The 22,551-nt window shown below is 38.3% G+C and overlaps 1 protein-coding gene across 11 annotated transcripts in view; it reads left to right on the top strand.

The window, feature by feature from the left end:
• LOC139470726 (uncharacterized) overlaps nucleotides 1–20,280 on the top strand; it is a 76,368-nt gene extending 56,088 nt beyond the window's left edge. For 5 of the 11 annotated variants that reach the window (XM_071252993.1, XM_071252992.1, XM_071252994.1 and 2 more), the window contains exons 2-11: nucleotides 2,746–2,806; nucleotides 7,221–7,329; nucleotides 11,793–11,953; nucleotides 12,478–12,556; nucleotides 15,019–15,095; nucleotides 16,929–17,089; nucleotides 17,216–17,303; nucleotides 18,030–18,155; nucleotides 18,388–18,546; nucleotides 18,944–20,280. In XM_071252993.1, coding sequence (XP_071109094.1) covers nucleotides 2,746–2,806; nucleotides 7,221–7,329; nucleotides 11,793–11,953; nucleotides 12,478–12,556; nucleotides 15,019–15,095; nucleotides 16,929–17,089; nucleotides 17,216–17,303; nucleotides 18,030–18,155; nucleotides 18,388–18,546; nucleotides 18,944–19,269 — 1,347 coding nt within the window. In that variant the 3' untranslated portion in view covers nucleotides 19,270–20,280. Of the gene's footprint in view, nucleotides 1–1,205; nucleotides 1,280–2,745; nucleotides 2,807–7,220; nucleotides 7,330–11,792; nucleotides 11,954–12,477; nucleotides 12,557–15,018; nucleotides 15,096–16,928; nucleotides 17,090–17,215; nucleotides 17,304–18,029; nucleotides 18,156–18,387; nucleotides 18,547–18,943 lie in introns of those variants that run through there. The other 6 variants (XM_071253000.1, XM_071252999.1, XM_071252998.1 and 3 more) reach the window with 2 other exon arrangements.
• The last annotated feature ends 2,271 nt before the right edge of the window (nucleotides 20,281–22,551 follow it).

Raw genomic sequence — 22,551 nt, 5'->3', positions numbered from 1 at the left:
GTAGTACTGAATGGCAGATATGTACTATGGCTAACGTTTTTTTGTATGATTTCACCAGACTAATTCGACACCTCCAAAACAGAATATTAATGTTAATGTTACTGTAATACTAATACCCTACCTGACTGAAAGTCAAGTGAGCTTATGTCTTGGAGCGATATCCGCCGCCCGCCCATCAGTATGTCAGTTTAACATTTACACTTTTGACATCTCCTCTGGACCCACAACACCTTAGAAAAGCATAGATTGTGTAAGCCTCTACATTCCCAGTATTGCACGATTAGTCGGAGATTACATGTGTTGTGTAGAAGCGTCTGTTATTTATTGTGGTTATTCACATTTATCCACGAATGACCTTTATGAAAAACATACTCCCGATAGGATGGTGAGGTATACAATTTTACAAAGTCGAACCTCTCTGAATATTTAGAATGTGTTTGCTGACATAAACCCTATTCATGAACCAACATGCGACAAAACAATTATCGGATCTTCTTAGAATTTCGAAACAAAACATAACATGTCTATTTCGTGAATGCATACTATTTTACAGACTCTTACTATACATTCAGGCGCTTGCCTCTGATAATTTACCTTGGTAAGAGTCTAACCAAGTGCCACCCATCCTCAACCCCGTCAACAAGAGCGAGTAGTGCGCAACAGTATTTGAAGTTAGTTTATGTCTTTGGTCTTTGTAACTTTGGTGAAACCCACGAGTACTAGTATTGTTATGACAAACATAATCAGGGCGAAGCAAGAATTGTGCCGACTTGGCCACACGTGGCCACAAGTTTAAGTGGTTGATCGGTATAAGAGTGCAGAATAGGTTTGATTTACATCAGTATTTTCGGCTGTGTTCAATACTAACATTCACAATCGCATTGCTATTTCGAAGTACTTACTCTTATTCCTCCCCCAATGCTCATGATATCAGCTCGTACCAACTCTGATAAAATTGGAAGGGTGTATGTCTATGGTTAAATTGCTGTGAAATTAGTTAAGGTGTGTTACTCTAGCCTCACTAAGGCCATTCGTTGACGCTTTGTGTACAGTTCAACCGCCACGATGAAAACGAATGATGTGCGTGAGGCTGATAGGAGATTAAGGACACTGCGTTACGGTTGAACATTACTTGAATAAAATTTGAGATGCGTGAATCCTTGTTGCGCTGACCGAGAAGGTGGTGGTAACAAAGGTAGCTGTGATCCCGGGCCAGTCGGAGAATACCTGAACGGAGCTGTAGACATTGAGGCAGAGTATCGGGGTGGCGACGTCGGTGGTATGTGTTGACTGGTAACTTGTGATAACTTGTGATTTAGGTGGTCTGAACCTCTTCCTTGAGATTCCTGAGATTAAAACAGTACGGCTGTGACAATAGGACTTGAAACAGTTTACATGGGGCCTTGTTATGGTCGTATGGATTTTTATGAAATGAGGTCAGGACGGGACTCGGAATAGAGCCGATCTCCACATTCTCGTGTATAGATTGTTGAGACACCGTTCACACATCAGTTAACTTACATGTGTTGGAGACTTATGCCAATACCATATTTAATATCCATGCATTTCTTTGTAACTACATATGATTCCTGTATCAATACGTTTGTTAATACAGTAGTAGAAGAAGCGAAAGAGAGAAAGACCAATATACTATTGTAAACTTGTCATTATTAATGAACCATGCAGGCGGTTCCCAAACGTATTTTTTCGTATGTACAGGACCCTTCAGAAGTTTGCTAATATGTTTTAGTTTATTGTGTTGTGAAAGCGGTGGTTATGGCCGCTGTAGAAATTGTGTGTCATGTTAACTTGCTTTTTTCATTATGTGTTAGCCTCTTCACGTTGATCATATGAATAACAATAACCTGTTGCAATGACGCCAGATTTAGTCAACTCCACCTTGTATGTATTCTTGTGAAATATGGGCCGGCCGGACTAATTATTAGCTTTGGAACTGTTATGTTATAGTTGATTCCTGGCAGGATGTGCCATAACGGAGAGTGGTTTTGACTCGGAATGTTATGTCATGTCATTACTGATTGCTGGAGGAATGTGGTTTTTCCAAACTGATTGTAAGCTTTCAAAATGTCATGTGGATATTTCTGGGTGTACCTGATTACTGACAGAATGGGGGTATGATCGATTTGGTTGTTGGTATAATGTGTGTTCTCTTTATGATGATGTGTTTTATCTAGGACACCTAATCACAACCTTCCCATCGAGACAGGCCGCTAGAAAGGAACTGCAAAAGAAAACGGAATGTGTACACTATGCAACTCCCCAGCCAGAACTTATGAATTTCACAATATTTTCAGGGTTCAATCGTCTGAATAACTGAGCTTAAGAAAATGTCAAAGTTCACTTTATCATCCTTGCCAAATCCCTTCTGTATGGATCTTTTTTAATCCCCTGACTGTTAAATAGGCTCTTAGTATAAAACTGTAGAAGTTCTGAGTAGTTTCTGGTTGGGTTATGGAATCATGGCCTACAACTTTCGAGTTTACATCTTGTGCAGTTTAATTGACCACATTACGTGACGTTTTCTTGTATGTGCTTTTGTTGTTATGCTACTCATAACGTTAATCCCAGGATGGTATGTACCTGCTAATGATGCATTTGACATGGCTTCTCTTAATGTATTGTTATACTGAACCATGACACTGATTTCTACATTTCTACATACGACTGTTTGATCAAATATTGTCATGCTCCGGTCAGTGCTCAACAACCTCCTGTTTGTTTCAGATGACACCTTCAAGACATTCACTCGACAAATGTCAGAAGAATCTCAAATCGTGTCCACAAGGTAAGCAGTTCTACTCTTGTCTCGCTACGTAGAACCTTGTGATGTCCTTCATCCCAAGGCTGCCTTTCGTACCGTGAATAGAATGAGAAAAGCATGTGTACATGACCCACCAGACAGAAGGTGACCCACAAACTGGTATGTTGGTTGGAACAGACAAGCGGTAGCCCAAGGAAAGATAAACATTTCAACAACAAAAATATATTACATATCATTTCGTTTGAGTGTTGCGGCTTAATCGTGTTTCATTGTTTATTAGCTCACCTGACAGAAAGTGAAAGTGTCGTGGCAAAACCTGTTTACTCCACAAAAGAGAACAATAAAACTGTTGACAGTTGCAGAATCACTTAACACTTCTAATAGTTGAGTATATTTGTTGGGAAAAAGTATGCTTTGATTGTAAAATTATCGACATATGTATTCAGAGAATAGCAACTAGTGGACTTCGAGCGTTAATCTCACGATGGAGTAGAAGTTGGGTGTGAAGGGAGACCATAAAAGTCATTGGGTTCTTTGTTTACAGACGTCGGATAGTCCATGTTTTAATTGTTTGTAATCTTAACACATGAATTCAAAAGTATCGTTTGTGATTCATATTTACTCTTAGCTTAAGAATAAATGCATATTTATTGTATTTACTGTATATAGCTTAATTATGAATGTCGCATACTGCATTCATTCAGTGAGAGAGAAGTTACAGCAACGTAGATAGCTGGTGGATTTAAGTCCTTTAACCAAGGCTATTTTAGTCACGTGCAATGTCATATCTATAATCATTACCAAAGAGAGCAAACAGAGCCAATTCCTAGCCACGTCTTCATATATGTGCAGTTTTGCCCTTGATTCCCACTATTAAGACAGGGAGTAAAAGGAACAAGAGGTGTAAGCGTCTTGTTTCATTCACTATGCAGCTGCGCCAGTAACACTCAGTCCAATAAATCATTCATCGCTTCTGTAATGAACTGACGTATTTTAATCAATGTCAGACAGTTCAATAACAGTTCAATAACTGCTGTTGAAACATGACCTCTTGTGAAGCGCTACACCTTTGTTGGATGTAAGTAATTATTACTGTAGTCTAAACATTTATATGAATACTAAAGATGATTTATTCAATAAGAAATACATTCAATAAGAAATACCGTATCGCGAGGTGTTTTTTTATCGATCAGCTGTGGTTTGCTTGTTTCCCATAGTAAATCGTCGCAACATTATTAACAACATATCATTATGTATTAGTACCCGATAGACGTGTTGGACTCTGAAAGAGTTAAAACAAAACGTAAACGTAAACCATCCGTATTCTTTGTTGGATTGTCTTTGTATCAAACGTTTATACGAATCCTACATTATTTAGGCTGAGAAATTAAGTCCGGCACCGTATACAAATTAGGCCATATTTTCAAAACCTATGGAATGTTATTGATTAGTTTCCCATCCCAATTACGGCTCAATCTTTTGCTCAAAGTCACAAGGCATATTAAGTGAGTGCTTGACGTTCTGCAAATTCAGATCCGTTTTTAAAGATGGCGGGCATGACAACCATATTGTAAATATCAGTTATATATAGTTTTTATAGCGAATTATGATATACAGTAAGTATATTTTATGCAAAGTATTATGATAAGTTTTAATTGTTTTGGTACCCTGCCACAGAGCCTGTACTCTCACACACCCCGTTTTACACGCCCAAAGCTATGTTGACATTCCATTTGAAACATGTGAATTGATGACATTTTATGAATACATTTCATGCAAATGTGCCTCGACAAGTGCTCACCGTATTCCTCTCTGATTTGATACATGACAGCGACATCAGCCTTATCATAATATATAATTGTGACCTAGTACCTAGTACCAATGTGACATGTGATAATTTCTTCGTTTCAAACACAAATGTTACCTTGCCTGGGGATAGGGACGCTGTGGAACATTGTCGATTAATGTGAAACCACTCTGTATGTATTACAAGAGGAACACATGTAATAAGAAACCTTTGTAATATTCAGTGTAGTAACAACGCATCGAATTACTGGAATTATTTACTTATGTCACCACAGGACCACGTAGGTTAGCATTTCTATCATGTACTTCTAGAATTCCTGAACAGGGGGCATGTATGACCAAATCTTCATTAGTACGTGGTGCGTTGTTGAACGAATCGAAGATTCGCCCAGATTCTATGAATCATGGTTTGCCATCAACATACCCGGAGGTTTCACCAAACTTGTAACCATCTGAGACCTGCATTACTGCCCCTTACATTAAGCTGACACATGTTACTGAAATACTCACTGACTACGATGACAGTATGATGTAGTAATGCATGCCACGGACATAAAATATCACTATCGAGTAAATGGGCATTTTGGTTTGGTATTTTAAGATATTTGAAAGTCTTAGAAAGGGGTTTCACAACAATGGTTACTGTGTGAAGTAAATACTCCTGATAATAATGGCAGTCCATCAAGGGAGCAACATCTATGTGCTTAAGTGCCACATGGATTTGTTCTTAATCCATTCTTATTTCTTATATATTAACTATATCTATATTAATAAAAACGTCTCCCCCCCCCCCCCCCCCCCCCGACTCACTCGCTATATTGCATCTAATCTCTCAAATTGACAGAATATAAATTCATTCCTAGCACGTGTTTCAAAGAGGAAAGTCAGTGTGTAGTAAACAAGAGCAGTCGTTTACAGACACATTTATCAAGTCCTTATTACACCAATCCTCAAACAAACGCCAAATGTAGAAAAGTTCGAGTTATGTTCTTCTAATAATCCGGTAAAATAAATAAACAATACATCAGCTACTTTTGTCTTTTTGTAAAAAAGAGCCTCTTTTGCATATCTGGATGGCTACCCTAATCTGGCTACTACATTGAGAAACAAACGTTAACTTGTGGCCATTAATCAGCCACGTCAGTCACCTGACTAAAAGTAGTTCGAAGAGAAGCTCAACACATATGCTCTGTTTTTCACTATATGTTACATTTTGACCCTTATATAACCTTTTGCACTTTGACCATGTTCTAATATTGTCTCAGAATACAATTCGTCACACTGTGAACGTCATCTGCGCACACATCACAAGACTAATGAAGCTGAAATGATGACACCCCAATTCAAAAAGTTGCAATCTGATTTTTGTAAAGCCAATACTCGATCCTTTTTTGTTCGGAATGTGATAAAATTTGGTATTTGTTTAGTTTCAAGACATGTTCCGTGTTAAGCAATATTTTAAAATTTGACCTTGTTTTGACCATGCTCTTAAATTATCTCAAAAGTATTATGTTTCTCCTCGTGATGACACTATATTTTGTTCAAATCATTAGAGTTTAGTGTTTGGCTTTTGTCCTAAGTATTTATGCAAATCAACGGTTTTTGGAATATCCATGTTCACAGCAACTTTCTTTAGTATCTATCTTTATTGACATTTTAACTCTTGACTGCATATTCAGGTTCGATAGTGTGTCGTGGCTCTAGTTTTGTTATACATGAACTGACATGTGGTAAGAGGGTAGCCAGCAGTGGTACTCCACCCATATTATATTTGACTGTGTTTCTATCTTTGTGTTTTGATCATGCTGTTAAGTTCTCTCAAAATACAACTTTCAAAATACTATTCCTTTACTGAGGAAGCTTAACTATGACTCGAAGTGTAAGTATCTATAGAAGTACATCAAAGATTCAATGATAAAGCTTAAGTTTATACTTAGTCGTAGTGTGTTGGACAAGATTTATGTGACGTTTCTTAGACCACATTTTGAATATGCATGTGAAGGTTGGGACGGTTGTACCAAAGAGCAGAGTGACAGATTAGAAAAAAACTCCAACTGCAAGCAGCAAGAATTGTAACTGGTTTAGCAAGCTATAGTTCCGTCAAAAATATATTTCCTAGGAGCCCTTGTCAGAGCCTGGGAGAAAACGTAAATTGTGTTCATTTTATAAAATATATAATGATATGACACCACCTTCGTACCTTAAAGATCTAGTACCTCACTCTGTCGGGACAAACACAACATACAACCTTAGAAATGCTCATGATATAACTTAGCCTTTATTACGTACTAAGTTATCTGAATCCTCCTTTGCACCATACTCTATTAAATTGTAGAATAGATTACGCATTTAGCATAGGACTATTGAAACCTCTCGATTTAAATCCAGCTTAAGAACAGATAAATCTATAAAGAAAACAAAACAAAAAGGCTTGAGCGAGCAATGTTAATGTACATACGTTTTACCTGATTGGATCAAACCATTTATGAATAGGTATATATTGATGAAGTCACGTGTCATCTGATTAGCTGTCCAAATGACTGATGAAAGATGTTAGGGCATGCACCAAAAGGTGGTCATGTTGCTTTTTTTTAGGGACCTTTCTTGTTCACATCATACTTGTCGTTTACAGGACACGCACTCACACGCTGCCCGGAAGACGGAGAGTATTCCTGTAAACAATGCGGACCTCGGTTTTTCCAACCTAATGAAAACCGATTAGGCGATAAGTGCCGATGGAGGTATGTTGCATCTACCTTCTTTCCTTCCCGAACCCATAAATCCACCCATGCTTTCCATGGACGATGTTTTTTTCTGGTACTCTGAAAGTGGATGTGTTAGCTGTATGCTCTCAACAGGATACTATTTCATTCAGCGCTTGAAAACATAAAAGGAGTGAGTGAGTTTTTATGCAGCTATTGACAGTATTCCAGATATATCACGGCGTGTCAGCTTAAAATGGGAGGACAGGTCTCAGGCGATTACCACTTTGGTGAAACCCACCAGCATGGGTATGATGCTGACAAATATGGTGGGTATGCTGTTGAACCCACAACGATAGGTTCCCAAAGAATGAAACTCACTGTAACGGTGAGTGAGTGAACATTGTCACCGGTACAGCGGAGCCCCGTGTACGATGATCTGGATGTTTGAAATTCCTGACAAACTGTTATATGAATGTAATGGCACGGTTAAAATCAGATCTCGCAGGGCACACCTAGAACACATTTCTTACATACCTTGTGATAATGATTAGAAGGGTTTAGAAATTGAAGCAGGTAACTTCATTCTCAATGAAAGGGAATTCGCTATGACGAATCACAAAGTTACCGCCTTAATCACTTAGTTTCCACCCTCCAGGAACCCCAGCTACAACCCCTTCCCTATGTCAAACACACTTACATGAGGAACAATTTTAACGCACAGGTATTGGAGCAGTATATTTATTCTTTCTGCCAAATTCCCAAATCCAGCAACACAGGGTAGTGCTTCCAAGTATCACTATCCATTGTAACATTCCCACTCACCACAACCTGCCTGAAGCTGTCAACTTCGGTTTATATAACATGCATTAATGGTACTCGAAGTAAGAAGAGAGGGATTTGATCGCACCATGTATCCAATCCTTTCAAAACAGTTATAAATCGGTCTCCCATTGAAGCTCGGGCATCAAGCAACACAACAAGCTTAACATTGGTATGCCCAGCCACGCTGTCGTACTTCTCTAGGCAAATCTCGTTACAAACACCTAGGTCTCGTCTCTCCTACACTACGGCCGGATATTCTATTGATCACGGAGCATGAAATCATCCGTCGTTTCTCTATAATTTCCTTCCACTTGGAATTAAGCACATCCTGTCGCAAATACGCGCCGGTTCCCTCGGGGAAAGTATGCACAAGAATAGGAGGATACATGCTATCCAAGTTCAGAAGGCCCTGAACAGCATTGATTTCATTACTTTAGGCTTGTCCGTACCATTTTAGTTTCCTTAAAAGCTATCGGCGATCACCGTCTCCATTTGGTCAATACTCCTGCTGCTATGCCTTTCTGTCGGCTTTGCATACATGGTGCCACAGCAACGATCTCTGTGAACACGGTATTGACTGGTATCAACATATAAGATGTGGATATTTCGACTGCTTTGACGCTTTTGTACGGCGCGCAGCCTCCAGTCGCGAACTGTATTTGTAGCGTTTAATAACCACGAAAATTAACGGTTATCTTCATTGGTTGAATTACGGCGACCAAGCAAGAAACAGCAAGTCACATGAAGTAACCCCTGTGTCTTGTGGTGACGCCTATCAAAATTTATAATTTATACCCCTAATGGCAGAAATCGACCCTGTCTCCTGGACATCACGATAATCTGTGTTATATATGCCGTGACCATTACACTGTCTACTGTAAACGCACATCGTCATAGTGACTGTGTGCAACTGTAACCATTGGACCACGTCATTAAAATATAAACTCATATGTACGTATACTGTTTCAAACATGTATATGTTGTCTGTAACCGAATGTGTGCATAGTTATTGTAAGTACATACCTATATGTTTATGTTCACAGAGAGCATGACAGAATATGTGTGTAGTTATTGTAGCTACATAACTATATATTTATTTCACAGAGAGCATGACAGAATATGTGTATAGTTATTGTAGCTACATAACTATATATTTATGTTCACAGAGAGCATGACAGAATATGTGTGTAGTTATTGTAGCTACATAACTATATATTTATGTTCACAGAGAGCATGACAGAATATGTGTGTAGTTATTGTAAGTACATACCTATATATTTATGTTCACAGAGAGCATGACAGAATATGTGTGTAGTTTTGTAAGTACATACCTATATATTTATGTTCACAGAGAGCATGACAGAATATGTGTATAGTTATTGTAGCTACATACCTATATATTTATGTTCACAGAGAGCATGACAGAATATGTGTATAGTTATTGTAGGTATATAACTATGTATTTATGTTCACAGAGAGCATGACAGATCGGATTGTAGTGGGGCTTGTGTTTGACAGTTGTATTTCGAGCTTAGTGAACGGTGAAACTTTTCATGGCGATTAAAGCGCCATTTTTTCAAAATTGAATACTGTTTGGTAAATATTCTCTGTTTCCCTCGATATTTTAGACTTTGTCATTTATTTGGCCTTGGCCATCGCAGCCATATTGAAAAAGATATTTATGAGCTATTTTTACGATTTCTTCTGAAAACGTTATGTATAATACTCATGAATTATAGCCAAATGCATTTTTGGCTCTGTAAACATTTCTCCTCTAAAGGTTATGGACCTAAGCTTAGTAGGTATGTAAGACTCAGAGTTGAAAAGAATATTTAGTAAAGAAAATATTAATACTTCCCATATATTTCCCAAATTATGTCATGAAAACGTTGTTATTGGCGATAGCTTGTGTACAGTTTTTACATTTATGTTTGTTAACATTATCTAGAATATATTACGTATTCGAAATGAGAGTGTATTTCGTCAGGCATTTGGGAGGTGTACATCACAGAGACACAAGAAATATTGATTTGAACATGGGTAACGTTTAATGACTACCCTTTTTGCCCCTTCATCAGGTGAACGATACAAATCAAGTAATGTTCAATCGAGATTTATACAGGTAGGGTGGTGAGGTGAGATGATAAAGATGAGTGGACAAATAGAAAGTGAACTGAATTTGAATTAAAGTGAGGACTATGCATGTCCTCACAGTTGGTATTTTTCTTAGTGATTAGTTTATAATTATATTGTGTATGAACTATGGGCTTGCGAATGGTAATGTGGAGTTTTCCGAGATGTCTAAAATGCAGTGACACTCGAGGGAAACGTATGAATTTCTGCAGGTGGGTGAAACAAAGAATTATGCTGAAAACATTTTATATGTCACACACCATACCACATACTTGCTCCATACCAAATGTCATGAAGTACAGAACACTTCCGATATTGCTGCCATATAAGCTTGTTTAAAGTCGGACGTCTGTGAGCAGTCAGTTTATGAGGAGATTCAACGATAAATGGCGAACGGATAACGCGGCAAGAGTGAAGTGAGTGAGTTGGGTTTAACGCGTCTTTGAACATTATTTCAGTTTTATCACGGCGTGTTAGCTTACAGAAATCCCGCAGTGAAGCAGGTATAAGACTTTTACCACTTTAGTGAAACCCACGAGCACATACCGTGCCATAATCCGTATTGTATCATAACATATACTTATACCCTTATAGATACCTCTCCATCACTCCTTCACGGTGTGCTAGAAAACATAAAATTAAAGTCATTTTCAAATTCTATCGCAGGAAGTATTTTCGTTTATGTCATTGAACATCTATATTGTCCCCACCTCGGTAGCCCCGTTCTGAAATGATGTATGCTTTTCAGTATTGATTTCCCCTACCGGTAGCCTAAGGCAAGAAGGCCTGCTCTATCATTGATTTCCCGTTAAGATAGAAACCATGCATTCCTTGGCGCGGTTCTGTGTCAACATTCTTCTCAATCGTCAACAATTTCCAAATCACAGGGGTTCATTATAGGGTGACCGTTCACAATACATTCTCTAAAGCGTGCGCCTGGTTCGCCACAGAGGCGATATTCGATAGTCGCTCGGTGTGGACGAAGTAGAAGGGGGATGTGGTCCAGTCATTACCGAGATTCACTGATTAATGTCAGCCATCTCGGAGTATGGTTGAGAGGGAGATACACAGATTTTTGATCGCCACATTATGACTCAGACAAAAAGAATAGGCCGCACATTCATTTGTCAAAACACAGAAAGGCTTGTATCCGTCATTGTGCACGACAAGAATAACTTAATTGGGATCATGTCGAGGATGAGCCTGTATTGTTTAATTTGAGTGACAATGAATATTTGATAAAAGTGTAGTGAGTAATGACTTCAAGTTCAAACAGTATTTCATTCCGTATGGAAAGGTTCATACCACAAGTGAAGCAAGTCTCATACCACTTTGGTGAAACCCACGAGAACGGTACGGTACTAAGAAACCAGAAGGGTTTTGAAAACGGGATCCACACGACTAAACATAAATCTACATTTCTTCCTAAGAATCTGAACGAAACCAGGAGAGTACGTTCTCTTTTTTGGATTCGTGACTCATGTGTGCCCTGTTTACCGTTTGGAGGAAAGTATCATCATGTCGCTTCTCTCGATTCCTTTCAGGAAAAGATGTGATAAGCCGTTCATGAAGTACAGCAACTACGGCAGCACAGTCAAAGATGCAATATGTGAATGTAATCCCGGCTACCATTTTGAGAACGAGGACCAGAGAGCCTGTGTCCCAAACAGAGACTGCGACAAGGGTTTTGGTCAAGGCGAATATGGTGAGTCACTATGATATGATACATGATTTGAAATAAGATAATATGTGATAGAGAGAAAGGCACAGGTAGTCTGCCACACTGTCCCTGAACCATATTATTTTCGCTTATGCCCAGCCCTTGCCGTGATTTTATAGCCCTAGATAAAGCAAGTCTAGAATTGCCCCAGGTTGAGGTCTCATTTCAATGAGCCACGTTTTCAATTTAAAGGGAGTTGTATATTTCTATAAAAAATATATATTTTAGAGACTGGCACCTATCGCTAACACCAAAGGAGTCTAGATGTATTTTGTCACGTATATTGTATTTTGAAGTTTCCGGTAGCATGTTTGTCTGTCTGGAAGACTTTATTCTTGTGTGCTTGTTTACCTATCAATGTGCATAGGGAGGGAGAGTTTGTCATTTTGATCAAAGTCGGTCCTTTTTTTTGCAGTTCGGGTTGCTGCTCAAGGTTTCTAATTTGCCCATGTATTCTCATTAGACGTTGTACGTAAAAGGTGCAGTTATGTCTGTTTTGTGTGTTACAGGTGTATGTGAAAACTGTATTGAGAAAATGATGTATTCCGATGTAAAAAATCCAAGACAAAAGTGTAAACCTCTTAGAAAGTGAGTATGTTTCTGAGTTTTTTTTCAAATATGCCATTCTTTTAATGAGTGATGGTAAATGTTTTAGTTACAGGCTCACCTGACTGCAAGTCAAATGACCTTATGTCACCGGCAGCTTACTCGTATGTGTCCATAGACACCTTTTCTTCAGACCCCACCAATGAAGCTGAGACTGCATATGCCTTTCTCATAGAGCTGACACTTGAATTTGAGTTCTGAATCCGATTTTCTATATGGCAACTACATTGCCACTTATGTTGAGGACCGCAAGGCTTAAATATGACTGAACTATGACTGAACAATGACTGAACTATTTGAATGTATCAATCCTGAGTATTGTTTAAATTACAGATTCCAAGTTTAGTTCTTTTAATCATTAATCATAATGTTATAGGGGATTAATGTAACTTAGAGGGTTGATAAAGTTAGTTTTAAGACATAATTCTCATTTATTATTGCTCCTCCGTTTATCATTATTCATATTACTTATGTATGACACCTCATTCTACGAGTGCCACGAGGTATGTTCCGGGAGACAAAAAGTCCTCGTTTTGTAATATGAAATTATGAGAAAAATATAGGGGAATATCCTAATATCACGTTTAAGAAAATCTTACAACCCATTATTAAGCTGCAGTCAACTATCGACACAATAAATCATCTGGATCCAGATTATCGAAAACCAGATTAGTTTCTAAGTCACAATTCTCGAATAAAATAATTTGTTCTCTTTGTGAATATAATAACGTTTTTTCCGAAAAGGTTCACTTTCACTGCACATGCTGAATGTTCTGAAACATAAATGGCGCCTCATTTCAGAAAAAGACAAACAATTGTATGTTTTGAAGAACTAACTGAAAATATATTCTGGAGGATATAGTATTATCTTACGAAGGCGGACTCGCAACTCTCAACAACTGGCGACCAATTTCTCTGAATTACACCTTAGATAAATTGGCATCATCAATCGTTCCATTAATATCAAGTTGTTTTAATTGAGTTTACAGAAACGTGTCAAATACTAGTACTGACAACGCCTAATTTAGTGTTTTGATTTTGTTTGGATTTGGATCAAGTTTTGTAGGCAACGACAAAGTCCATTGTATTGGTAAATCGACTTTCTGTTTCCATTGCAGCTATTAGTAAGTAACTGAAGGAATAAATATCGTCATATATTGTGATAATATTTACCAAACTATAAGCCAAGTACGTTGATGCATTGGATCAGAGTAAACATTTCGCCTTTTTGATGCATACTTTTCTCTTAATGCCCAATATTGCACATAAAGCGCCATTTCGCGGTTTAAATTGTACACGGGACACCATATTGCACTGGAGGGACATTACACTCTTTACGTAAGAACAACACAACCACTTGTCTGATCGGACTACCATGTTGCTACTTTATTATTGTTATTAACTTTCCAAAGGACTCTTTATGATAACTTGTTATCTTGCTTTTGACAGTGGTAGCGACGCCTTTCACCAACCTGTCATTCTGTTGCTTAAGCAAGCATTTGTACCTCACCATAAACTTCAATATCAAATGTAATTCTTTCTTTAAGCAAAGACTTATTCAATTAATGGTTGCACCAAAGACAATTTCAGACTGGAGATTGTATTACATCCTCATGTACGTACGTTGTTTTGCTGTTATGAGGTGATGTATGTCTTGAGTGGATGGTGAAGTCAACTACTGCTGATACAGGAACCTTAGATGTTATACTTTTAATAAGATAGAAACAAACAAATAATAGTTTAAGATGGGTTTCATGACATGCAGTCGGAAAAGTCATTTGAAATAGATTATTCCGCTCGTAATATGCAGCTACTTTTCCAACCCGAAATGTGCAAACAGGAATAGTACCGAAATCACGGACAATGAGTAAATACTGAAATCTTCAAATACTCAGGCTAGGCTATAGACAAGAGAGAATGTATACTGAAGATCAAGCAAAAGAAATATGGTTCGGAATTATCCCTACGTTGATTGCAAAATCCCCTTTGTGCTGATTCTTGAAACTATGTTTCGTGAGTTGTAATGAAGAGGCTGAGTTGTGCCATCAAACATAAGAGTGAGCTGTTGAGGTAGTACAGGTCAGTCTATAGCCACATTTATATATGTTCAATTTCATTGTATGGGGTTTCAATTAATCATTTGAGGAAAGTAAATCATCATGGCAAACCAAATGCAGACGATAAGTACCGTGTGCACACATTCGAACAGAGTATTCCTATCTCTGATTATTGAGGAAGTGGGTCTTTTGATAGTTGTCTCTTGTAACTACCTCTGCAGTATTATTTTAACTGTGTAATTATTACGTGTTTATTTAAGATCACCTAATTGGATTGTAGGGGAGAAGAAATGGGATATTGATTGGTTCTTGAGTAATGCGATTTGGGGGACAGGGTTATAATGGTCTATGGGCGCGTTTTCCAATTTCTTTTTTCTCGTATTTCAGCTGCGAGAAGGAGAGTCGATGCACGAAAAAGAAAAGTAATGGCACCTTCGACAATGAATGTGGCCCTGTAGTTAGAGGTAAGGTTTTGGTCTCCATAGGCCGTCAGGGGAAGTACATCGCCAGGTTGACTATTGTGCAGCTTGGACAAGAGATTTACTTTATCGTCGACCTAATGCAGCTCAACTAGATTTGAGGACTAACGGTAGCCATAGGAATGGCGGCATCATTGCTAGGAATCATCATTCAGCTGATAAACCATTTGTTTATAGTGTATCTTTAGTTAAACGTTCCTAACGGTGTTTTGAGATCATAATTATTTTATTGAATTTATGTTGTACCTTGACAGCAGCTATTCAGCTGCCAGTGACAAATTGGAAATGGCAGACATGTGGGCATTAGTATTACAAGATGCTGGCTTCACTCCATTACGTTTAAGCATATCCTAGATTGGAGATGGCCTTGTTCGGCATCTCAAAACTGGATACAGTACCCGTTCATGTTACACATCTCTTTATCAGTAGTAATTATTGGAAGATGTGGCTATGACATGAGGATACTAAATGTGACAATGGTCGCCTTCTGGCAGCGTATTTTTTGCCCTGACCTATAAGTACCATCTCTTTTCTCAGAACGTTATATGGGGAAGGTGTTGGTTTTGCCACGGTATTGGGGCCCAATCAATGCTTGTCCCATCTGCTAACAAAGAAGCGTATCTGATTAATCTTCTTCAATCCTCCATGAACAATCTGTGCACTTGGATTTAATCCATGCATTTAAAGGACTGGGGCTTGGCTCAGAACTTTCTCCCTCATGCATGATGTTGGCAAATCAAAACTATGGAGCAGCAGAACATCCTGTTCTGATGGAAGGTACACGAGCAACGTATTTGATACGAACTAATACACCTGAATTTGAACTGCTTCTTCATCTGGCAGACGCGTTTTAGGTACAACCACAAACTAAACCGTCAACAGGGACATCTGTCGAATGAAGAAAGGATTTCAGCAATAGATTACAGACAGTTTAGCGAGTTTTGGCAGATTACAGAAAATAACCAATACAAAGACACATTGTTTGCTGCAATCAAAGGTACGAATTAAATTTCTACCTAGGACCTAAAGCAACTGGACTTAGAAGATGTTATTTTAGAGTGTTATTTATCATGTCTACTCTCACATGATAATAAGACCATGTTTGAACACCCAAGTATTAAAATATGCTTACACATATATCTGCATGGTGAAAAGATATGTTGACAGTTCATTGTCACCATGGAATACGTAATTGTATCTTATCGTGTTATTTACCATACACCAACAACAGTTTATTGAACTTAACTGATATATATTTACATTCTTTCACATATGACAAACTGTATAGTTGTGACCAGTGGTCTACGTACAGTCTGTACAAACATGAAGATCCTTTACTATAATTATCAGGGATTGTTTTATCAATACTGTTAGCTTATCAGTTGAACCGCTTGGTTGTCAGGGAACCTATACTTTAACATCATCTTTCAATGGCCAAAGAATTTGAAACGTCAAACTTTTGTAAGTTAGTCGTACGGTTACTAAGATTCATTTATTCTCTTGAAATCTATACAAATGAGGACAATTATTGTACAGTTGTATTTTGTTGTATGCTCATGTTTACCAACCGTTTCGAAAAATAATTACACCAATTTTAATTGAGACGACCCCTCACATATGTAAACCCACGTCCTTGGCTGGATATACCCCGGTCATCTGTTCAGATCTCAAGGTCCGTAGGTGATACCACTGTTCATGACATCTACCAAAGTGTGCAAGCCACCAGTGTAATCTGCAGTTTGAGTCGTCGCTTATGCATGTGAAGTTGCATATGGTAATGAATGTAAGATTACTCTTCTTACATTGTCTCCATTGCAGACATCAACGACTGCAGCAGTATTGTATCTCAAATTGATGGCCCAAACACAAAACTGAAAACAGCAGCCATTATAGGCGGTGTGGTGGGGGCTTTAGTTCTTCTTGTCCTCCTTGTACTGCTGCTCCTCTACAGACGGAAGAACCACAAGAAGACACACAGGGTATGCCTCTCTCTCTATCTCTGTCTATGTCTCTCTATCATCATCATCATCATCATCATCATCATCATCATCTTCTGTGTGGATATATGTCTACTGTTCACCTCGTTACACTATGTTTGATTCCAGAATGTAATCTTAACAGAGGATCAACTCGAAGAACTCAAGAATTTGATCATTCAAAAGTGCGAAAAAGATGATGATCTAAGCAAAAAAGGTACAGTGCTTAGATACGGTAAAAAGACTGAAGTGACATTTGGGAACATGATGATAATACGCATAACATGATGATGTGTAGTTCGTATATGTTGGGTATATATTTTAGGTTTGCCTTTTTTTCTTTGCCCTTCGCACTTCATTCGTTTGATATATGTTTTCTTAAAGCGCAAGTGAAGGTATCGTGCCAAAAATACATTTGACTGTCTTTTTAGCTAGACTTGATACGACGGTGTTTCTGTATTAACGGTGCACTGCGTTAGATATTGTTTCCCAATCGATGTAATTAAACGGGAAGTGATTATAAATGATTCACTAAGGTAGATACAGACTGGGGACTTTATTCTGGTTTGAGGTGGCAATGTTCCCGCAACCTGAAGGTACTGGTTAGAAATGTATTGAGGTATGTCGTGGTTTCTGTTGCCATGTGAAAATAGCGGCGAAGTTTCTGCTCTTGTTTTTTGCAAATATCTGCAAAAACATTTCTGGTTTGTGTTTGCTTATATTTCTTAAGCTTTTTATGATGTAATATTGTAGAATGTGCTACACGTCACTACACGTGTTACATCTCGTGGATAATGTGATTATTGACCAAGATTCCTAATAAAGTATATATTCATCAATATTAGCATTCTTTTTCGCCACAGTTACTTTTCGCTGACGTGCGACTACGCGTTCCCTCCGTATGACGTGATTACTAATGTTCGTTATACCATTGCTACTTCAGTGTTGGACGAATCATTCAGCCAGATCGAGTCCAGGATTGAACGACAGGCATGGGGTCTGGCACAAGATATGTTCAGATCACATCCTATGCCGGGCAAATACGAATTAGTGGTGGAAACTTATAAAGGTACATATTAGATGTTTTATTGGCTTTCTAACTGTATATGCAAACATTCAACGTTCCCTGATAACTCTATATTTGTCCAGCCAGAATTTTAATAATCGTTTGACAGTAGCATATATTCATATGTGATGAATCAGTCAAGGTACAGAGGCTACACAGTAAGTTGAGAATACCCACCATGTCCACAGACGATGTTATGAACAATATGTGACATTCTAACTGTTTCTGTTGACAGACAAAACACCACGAGAGACAATTAAGGGATATCTGAGCGAGTGGAAGTCTTGGAAAGGAGAGAACCATACAGCAGTGACAGAGCTGTTTCAGTGTCTCCGTAACTGTAAACGAGATGACATTGTCTATGAAATATGCAACAGACTTAGAAGCGATGTTGGTATGTATTATCAGGCAGGAATATCTCAACTCGTTTTACTATGGATCAAACAGCTGTAACAAAACAAAAACTTCATGTAACATTGCTGTGTATCTTACCCAAGTCACTAAGTAGGGAATAGTATTTGAATGAACCTATCTAGCAACCTGCCTACAGTGAAAATACGTACGTAGGTGACTGACTCAAGCATCTCAGTATGATCGTTAATTTTCTTGCCAGATGTTAAAATTGAATACCAGAATTGATATAGTGTCACATTCACACGTCCTCGTGTGTTGTCCTTGTTAGTTTATGTTTCACGTGCATCTTGCTGAAGGTGTAGGAACATACGTGGTGTGCATGTCCCTGTAGGATGTATGTTCAGCAGTCAATGTAACTGGAAAGTTTTATTTTGCAGGTGACTTATGTGTGGACGCTGAAGGTAATGTGATTGAAAATCACACCTACAACAGAGCCCAGAACAACTTTTGCCATGACATTGCTGACGTTTTTCCGTGTATTAAAAAGACAGAAAAAACACAAATTGAAAAAGGGGAGAATCTTGAAACAACAAATAAACTGTTAGAAGCCCAGACCAACATGGACCCTCATACCACTGGCGCCGTGTTTCAGGGGAGAACCTACCCTACTGCTCCTGTGCCCGACGAGACCAATGGTCTCCTCACAGAACCTGAAGTGCATTTCCATCGCCAGTATTCTCAACCTGTGCAGGCAACAACATGATATGCCCCAGAAGTACATCATCTGTCTACAAGCTATCACTGCACTTCCTTCCATTCGTTAACATGGATGTGGAAGATTATTGCATTCTGGAAACCTGTCTGCAATAGTGGTTACCATTTCTATTATTTGCTCACGGGGACAACACCCCATGACTTGTTTTATACAGTGTGAATGGTCATTTAATGTGAAAAGTCGCATCAAGTGTCTAGTTAATACCCACAGACTTCCAACGTAGTAATGTGACAAGATGTAGATTCTATTACGGAGTAATGCTTTTTGACAGTGCAATAGTTTCACTATTGATCTAGTTACTTATGATGAATGTAAAGCACAGTCATGAACTGATGTACAGTCTCGTGTGTAAAACCATGAACAGAACAGTGTTCAAGCATACTTTTATGGTATATCTGTTCTGCTATGCTGCAGAGAACCTCTTCATCCATCTTGACAGGAAACCAGTCCACTTGTGACGATTGCATATCAACAATAGCACAGTATGCATTTCACCGAGTGGTAGCAACGAGTCGTCCTGTAATACTTTGGACGGGGTGGTTTAGGAGAAGAAAGAGATTCAAAACAACCGTAAAATATTATTGGATGTTTTCTTTGATTGCTGGATATACATATTGATCTTGGTGTTTATCTTGGTGTTACAAAGCACAGGCTACATACTTCTATCGGCAAGATGCACATCTTTGGTTCAGTTTGCTTTTTGGCACTGTGGTGATACGATTTCTTCTGTGGTAACCAGTCCTCAGTGACGCGACACAGTCCAAGTGTCCACTACAATGCAGGATGGTTCCATCAGTAAGTGCTATCTTCTTGGGGTTCCTGGTGATTTAAGGCCCCTTAGGGAATCAGCTAAGAAACACACACTCGTGCACACTCGTGCACATACACACACGCACATGCGTACACGTAAACACATACACACACGTATACACACATGTACACATACATACGTATATATTATACACACACAGATACCTGTTCCGGTAATATTGTTGATGGTGGGGGGTGGGGGGTATAAGAGAAGCAGTGATAAACATAAACATACTGGCTATCTCATCTAAACACCTTCGTATAAATGGCAGAATTTTGTGCAGACGTTGCCACATTTGTATTACTGTCAATATCAATCTACTCGTATTTTGTGTTCAAACTTCTAACTTTCATGCTGTAATTCATGATATATCTGTTATTCTAGTTTTACATATAAATATATCTTTTATCATTACTAAATAAACATAACATTTGCTGAATTCAATACAAGCCGGTGCTTCGTACCGTTCTACATAACTGATATATTTCTTCGACCTAATGCTAATGCTAATGCTAATATTACCCACAGGGGAACGGATCCGTTATTTCGGTAAGCCTCGCTGAGAAATATTATTTTTGAGTAACGCTGACTAGCTTATTGACACATTGTGTTCAGTTGTTTCGTTGCTTGGCATGGCTGTCCGTACATTAATGTCGTGTTGCAAATGATTGGAAATATCTTTTGCGTCACAGATGATTTAGTTTGACATCGTTCAAACAATCATTTGATATCACTTTAGTCAGCACCCCAACATTTTTCTTCATTCTCTTATACAAGAAAAGACTCTGGGTAATATATAGAAACATCTACTCTCGGTTTTGCGGTTTTGCGGATTATCTGCCCCTCGTGCATTGATGTTGGAAGTCGCGACACGTCTTCTTGGGACTATTAATAGTAATTCATTAAACGAATTAAGATAATCCGTGATTTCTGGCAGCTCGTAACTTATTCTGAAAGTATAGACCGATAACCGATCTTCCGTTTCCAGTTTGCTCATACCAACTGTTGTATCATAGGTTCATGCATTTGTCTATTTATACTTTGGAACTTCGCAATTTATCATTTAACTTTACTGATGCAATATGTTCATTTTATTCACATGTTACATTATGTCTTGCGGTCATAATAACTGTATATGTATGCCAAAACGATGTTTACCATATTGTTTAAACAAACATCCACGTGCCCGCATGTTTATGAGTTTAAGAACTTACAAATCATGAAGTTATTACCCACTTAAATAGTTTTTGAAGCCCTGTTGATCTATGAAAGCAGTCTGTATGCGCCGTAGCTACATTAGTTTATTTGATAAATGTTTGGGCATTGAGAATGAGAAGTTTGGTCTCACAGTCGACACATTCCGTAGATTAACAAGATTTGTTTCATCTTCCTGTAACTAAAGTCCTTTTCTATCAGGGACCAAATTCTGTTTCTGAGTTTTTAGATTTTGTCGGGATCTCTGACGTTCGAAACCGATAGTGTAACATTTTTGCATAACTTTATATTTTGTATCCGTATGTAATACAACAATTGTTTTGGAGGGTATGAATATGTGGCAAAAGTCTGCAGTAAAGTATCATTGATTTTCACAGCCAAATGTAAGACTGAAGGTCCCTAAACAAGTAAAAATGTTAACAGACTTTACTGTTGAAAAAAAATAAGAACAGACAATCTATTGCAGTCAGGAAAAGTAATCAGTTTATTAAAAACGCCTGGCATAGCTTACTGTCACACACTGTAGGTGTGTGTTTGACTATTCATTGTATTACTACATAACAGTTTACTTCATTTGTCTTATTGCTATGTACATGCCTCACTACCCGCGTTGTTTATTGTGATACTGTAGTTCTTACGTTCTTCTATAGACCAAATACTAGAGGTTCATATCGTGTACCTTCATATACCCTTGTCGGTTTTGTATCATGCCAACAAGCGAATGCCTGTGTTTATGCAGTAAGCATTTTACATGTATATTGCAATTTATGCGTATGGAAATAAAGAACTATTTTTCAATGACTTGTAGCACAGAACACGTATCTTCATGGTAACTGCACAAGATGTCCATATTGATCCAGCGACAAAAAATAACACAACCTTCTTCATTTATCAATCATGTTTGGAGTTGTTCATGTCAAAAGGGGCGGTGGGGTAGCCTGGACCAAAGGGTTCAAGTCCCCACATGGGTACAATGGGTGAAGTCCATTTCAGCCTCGATATTGCTAAAAGCGGCAAAAATAAGAACACACTCGCTCACTCCCACTCACAAGGAAAAATGTTTCATCTCGTTTTGGGCACATATTATTGTAAGATGGTCTAACATGTGGATCGTTATCTCAAAAGAATGGGAAGTTTTAATCTGAACGTTGCAAGTGGATAAATTGATTTTGGGCGTACAACCGATATAAACGACCACATTTACAATTATCTGTATATCCGGAGATACAGTTTCTGGCTCATAC

The sequence above is a fragment of the Haliotis cracherodii genome, unplaced genomic scaffold, assembly GCF_022045235.1.
Source record: "Haliotis cracherodii isolate W230 unplaced genomic scaffold, xgHalCrac1.p SCAF_21, whole genome shotgun sequence".
Classification (NCBI taxonomy): domain Eukaryota; kingdom Metazoa; phylum Mollusca; class Gastropoda; order Lepetellida; family Haliotidae; genus Haliotis; species Haliotis cracherodii.
This window is presented reverse-complemented; position numbering and strand designations above follow the sequence as displayed.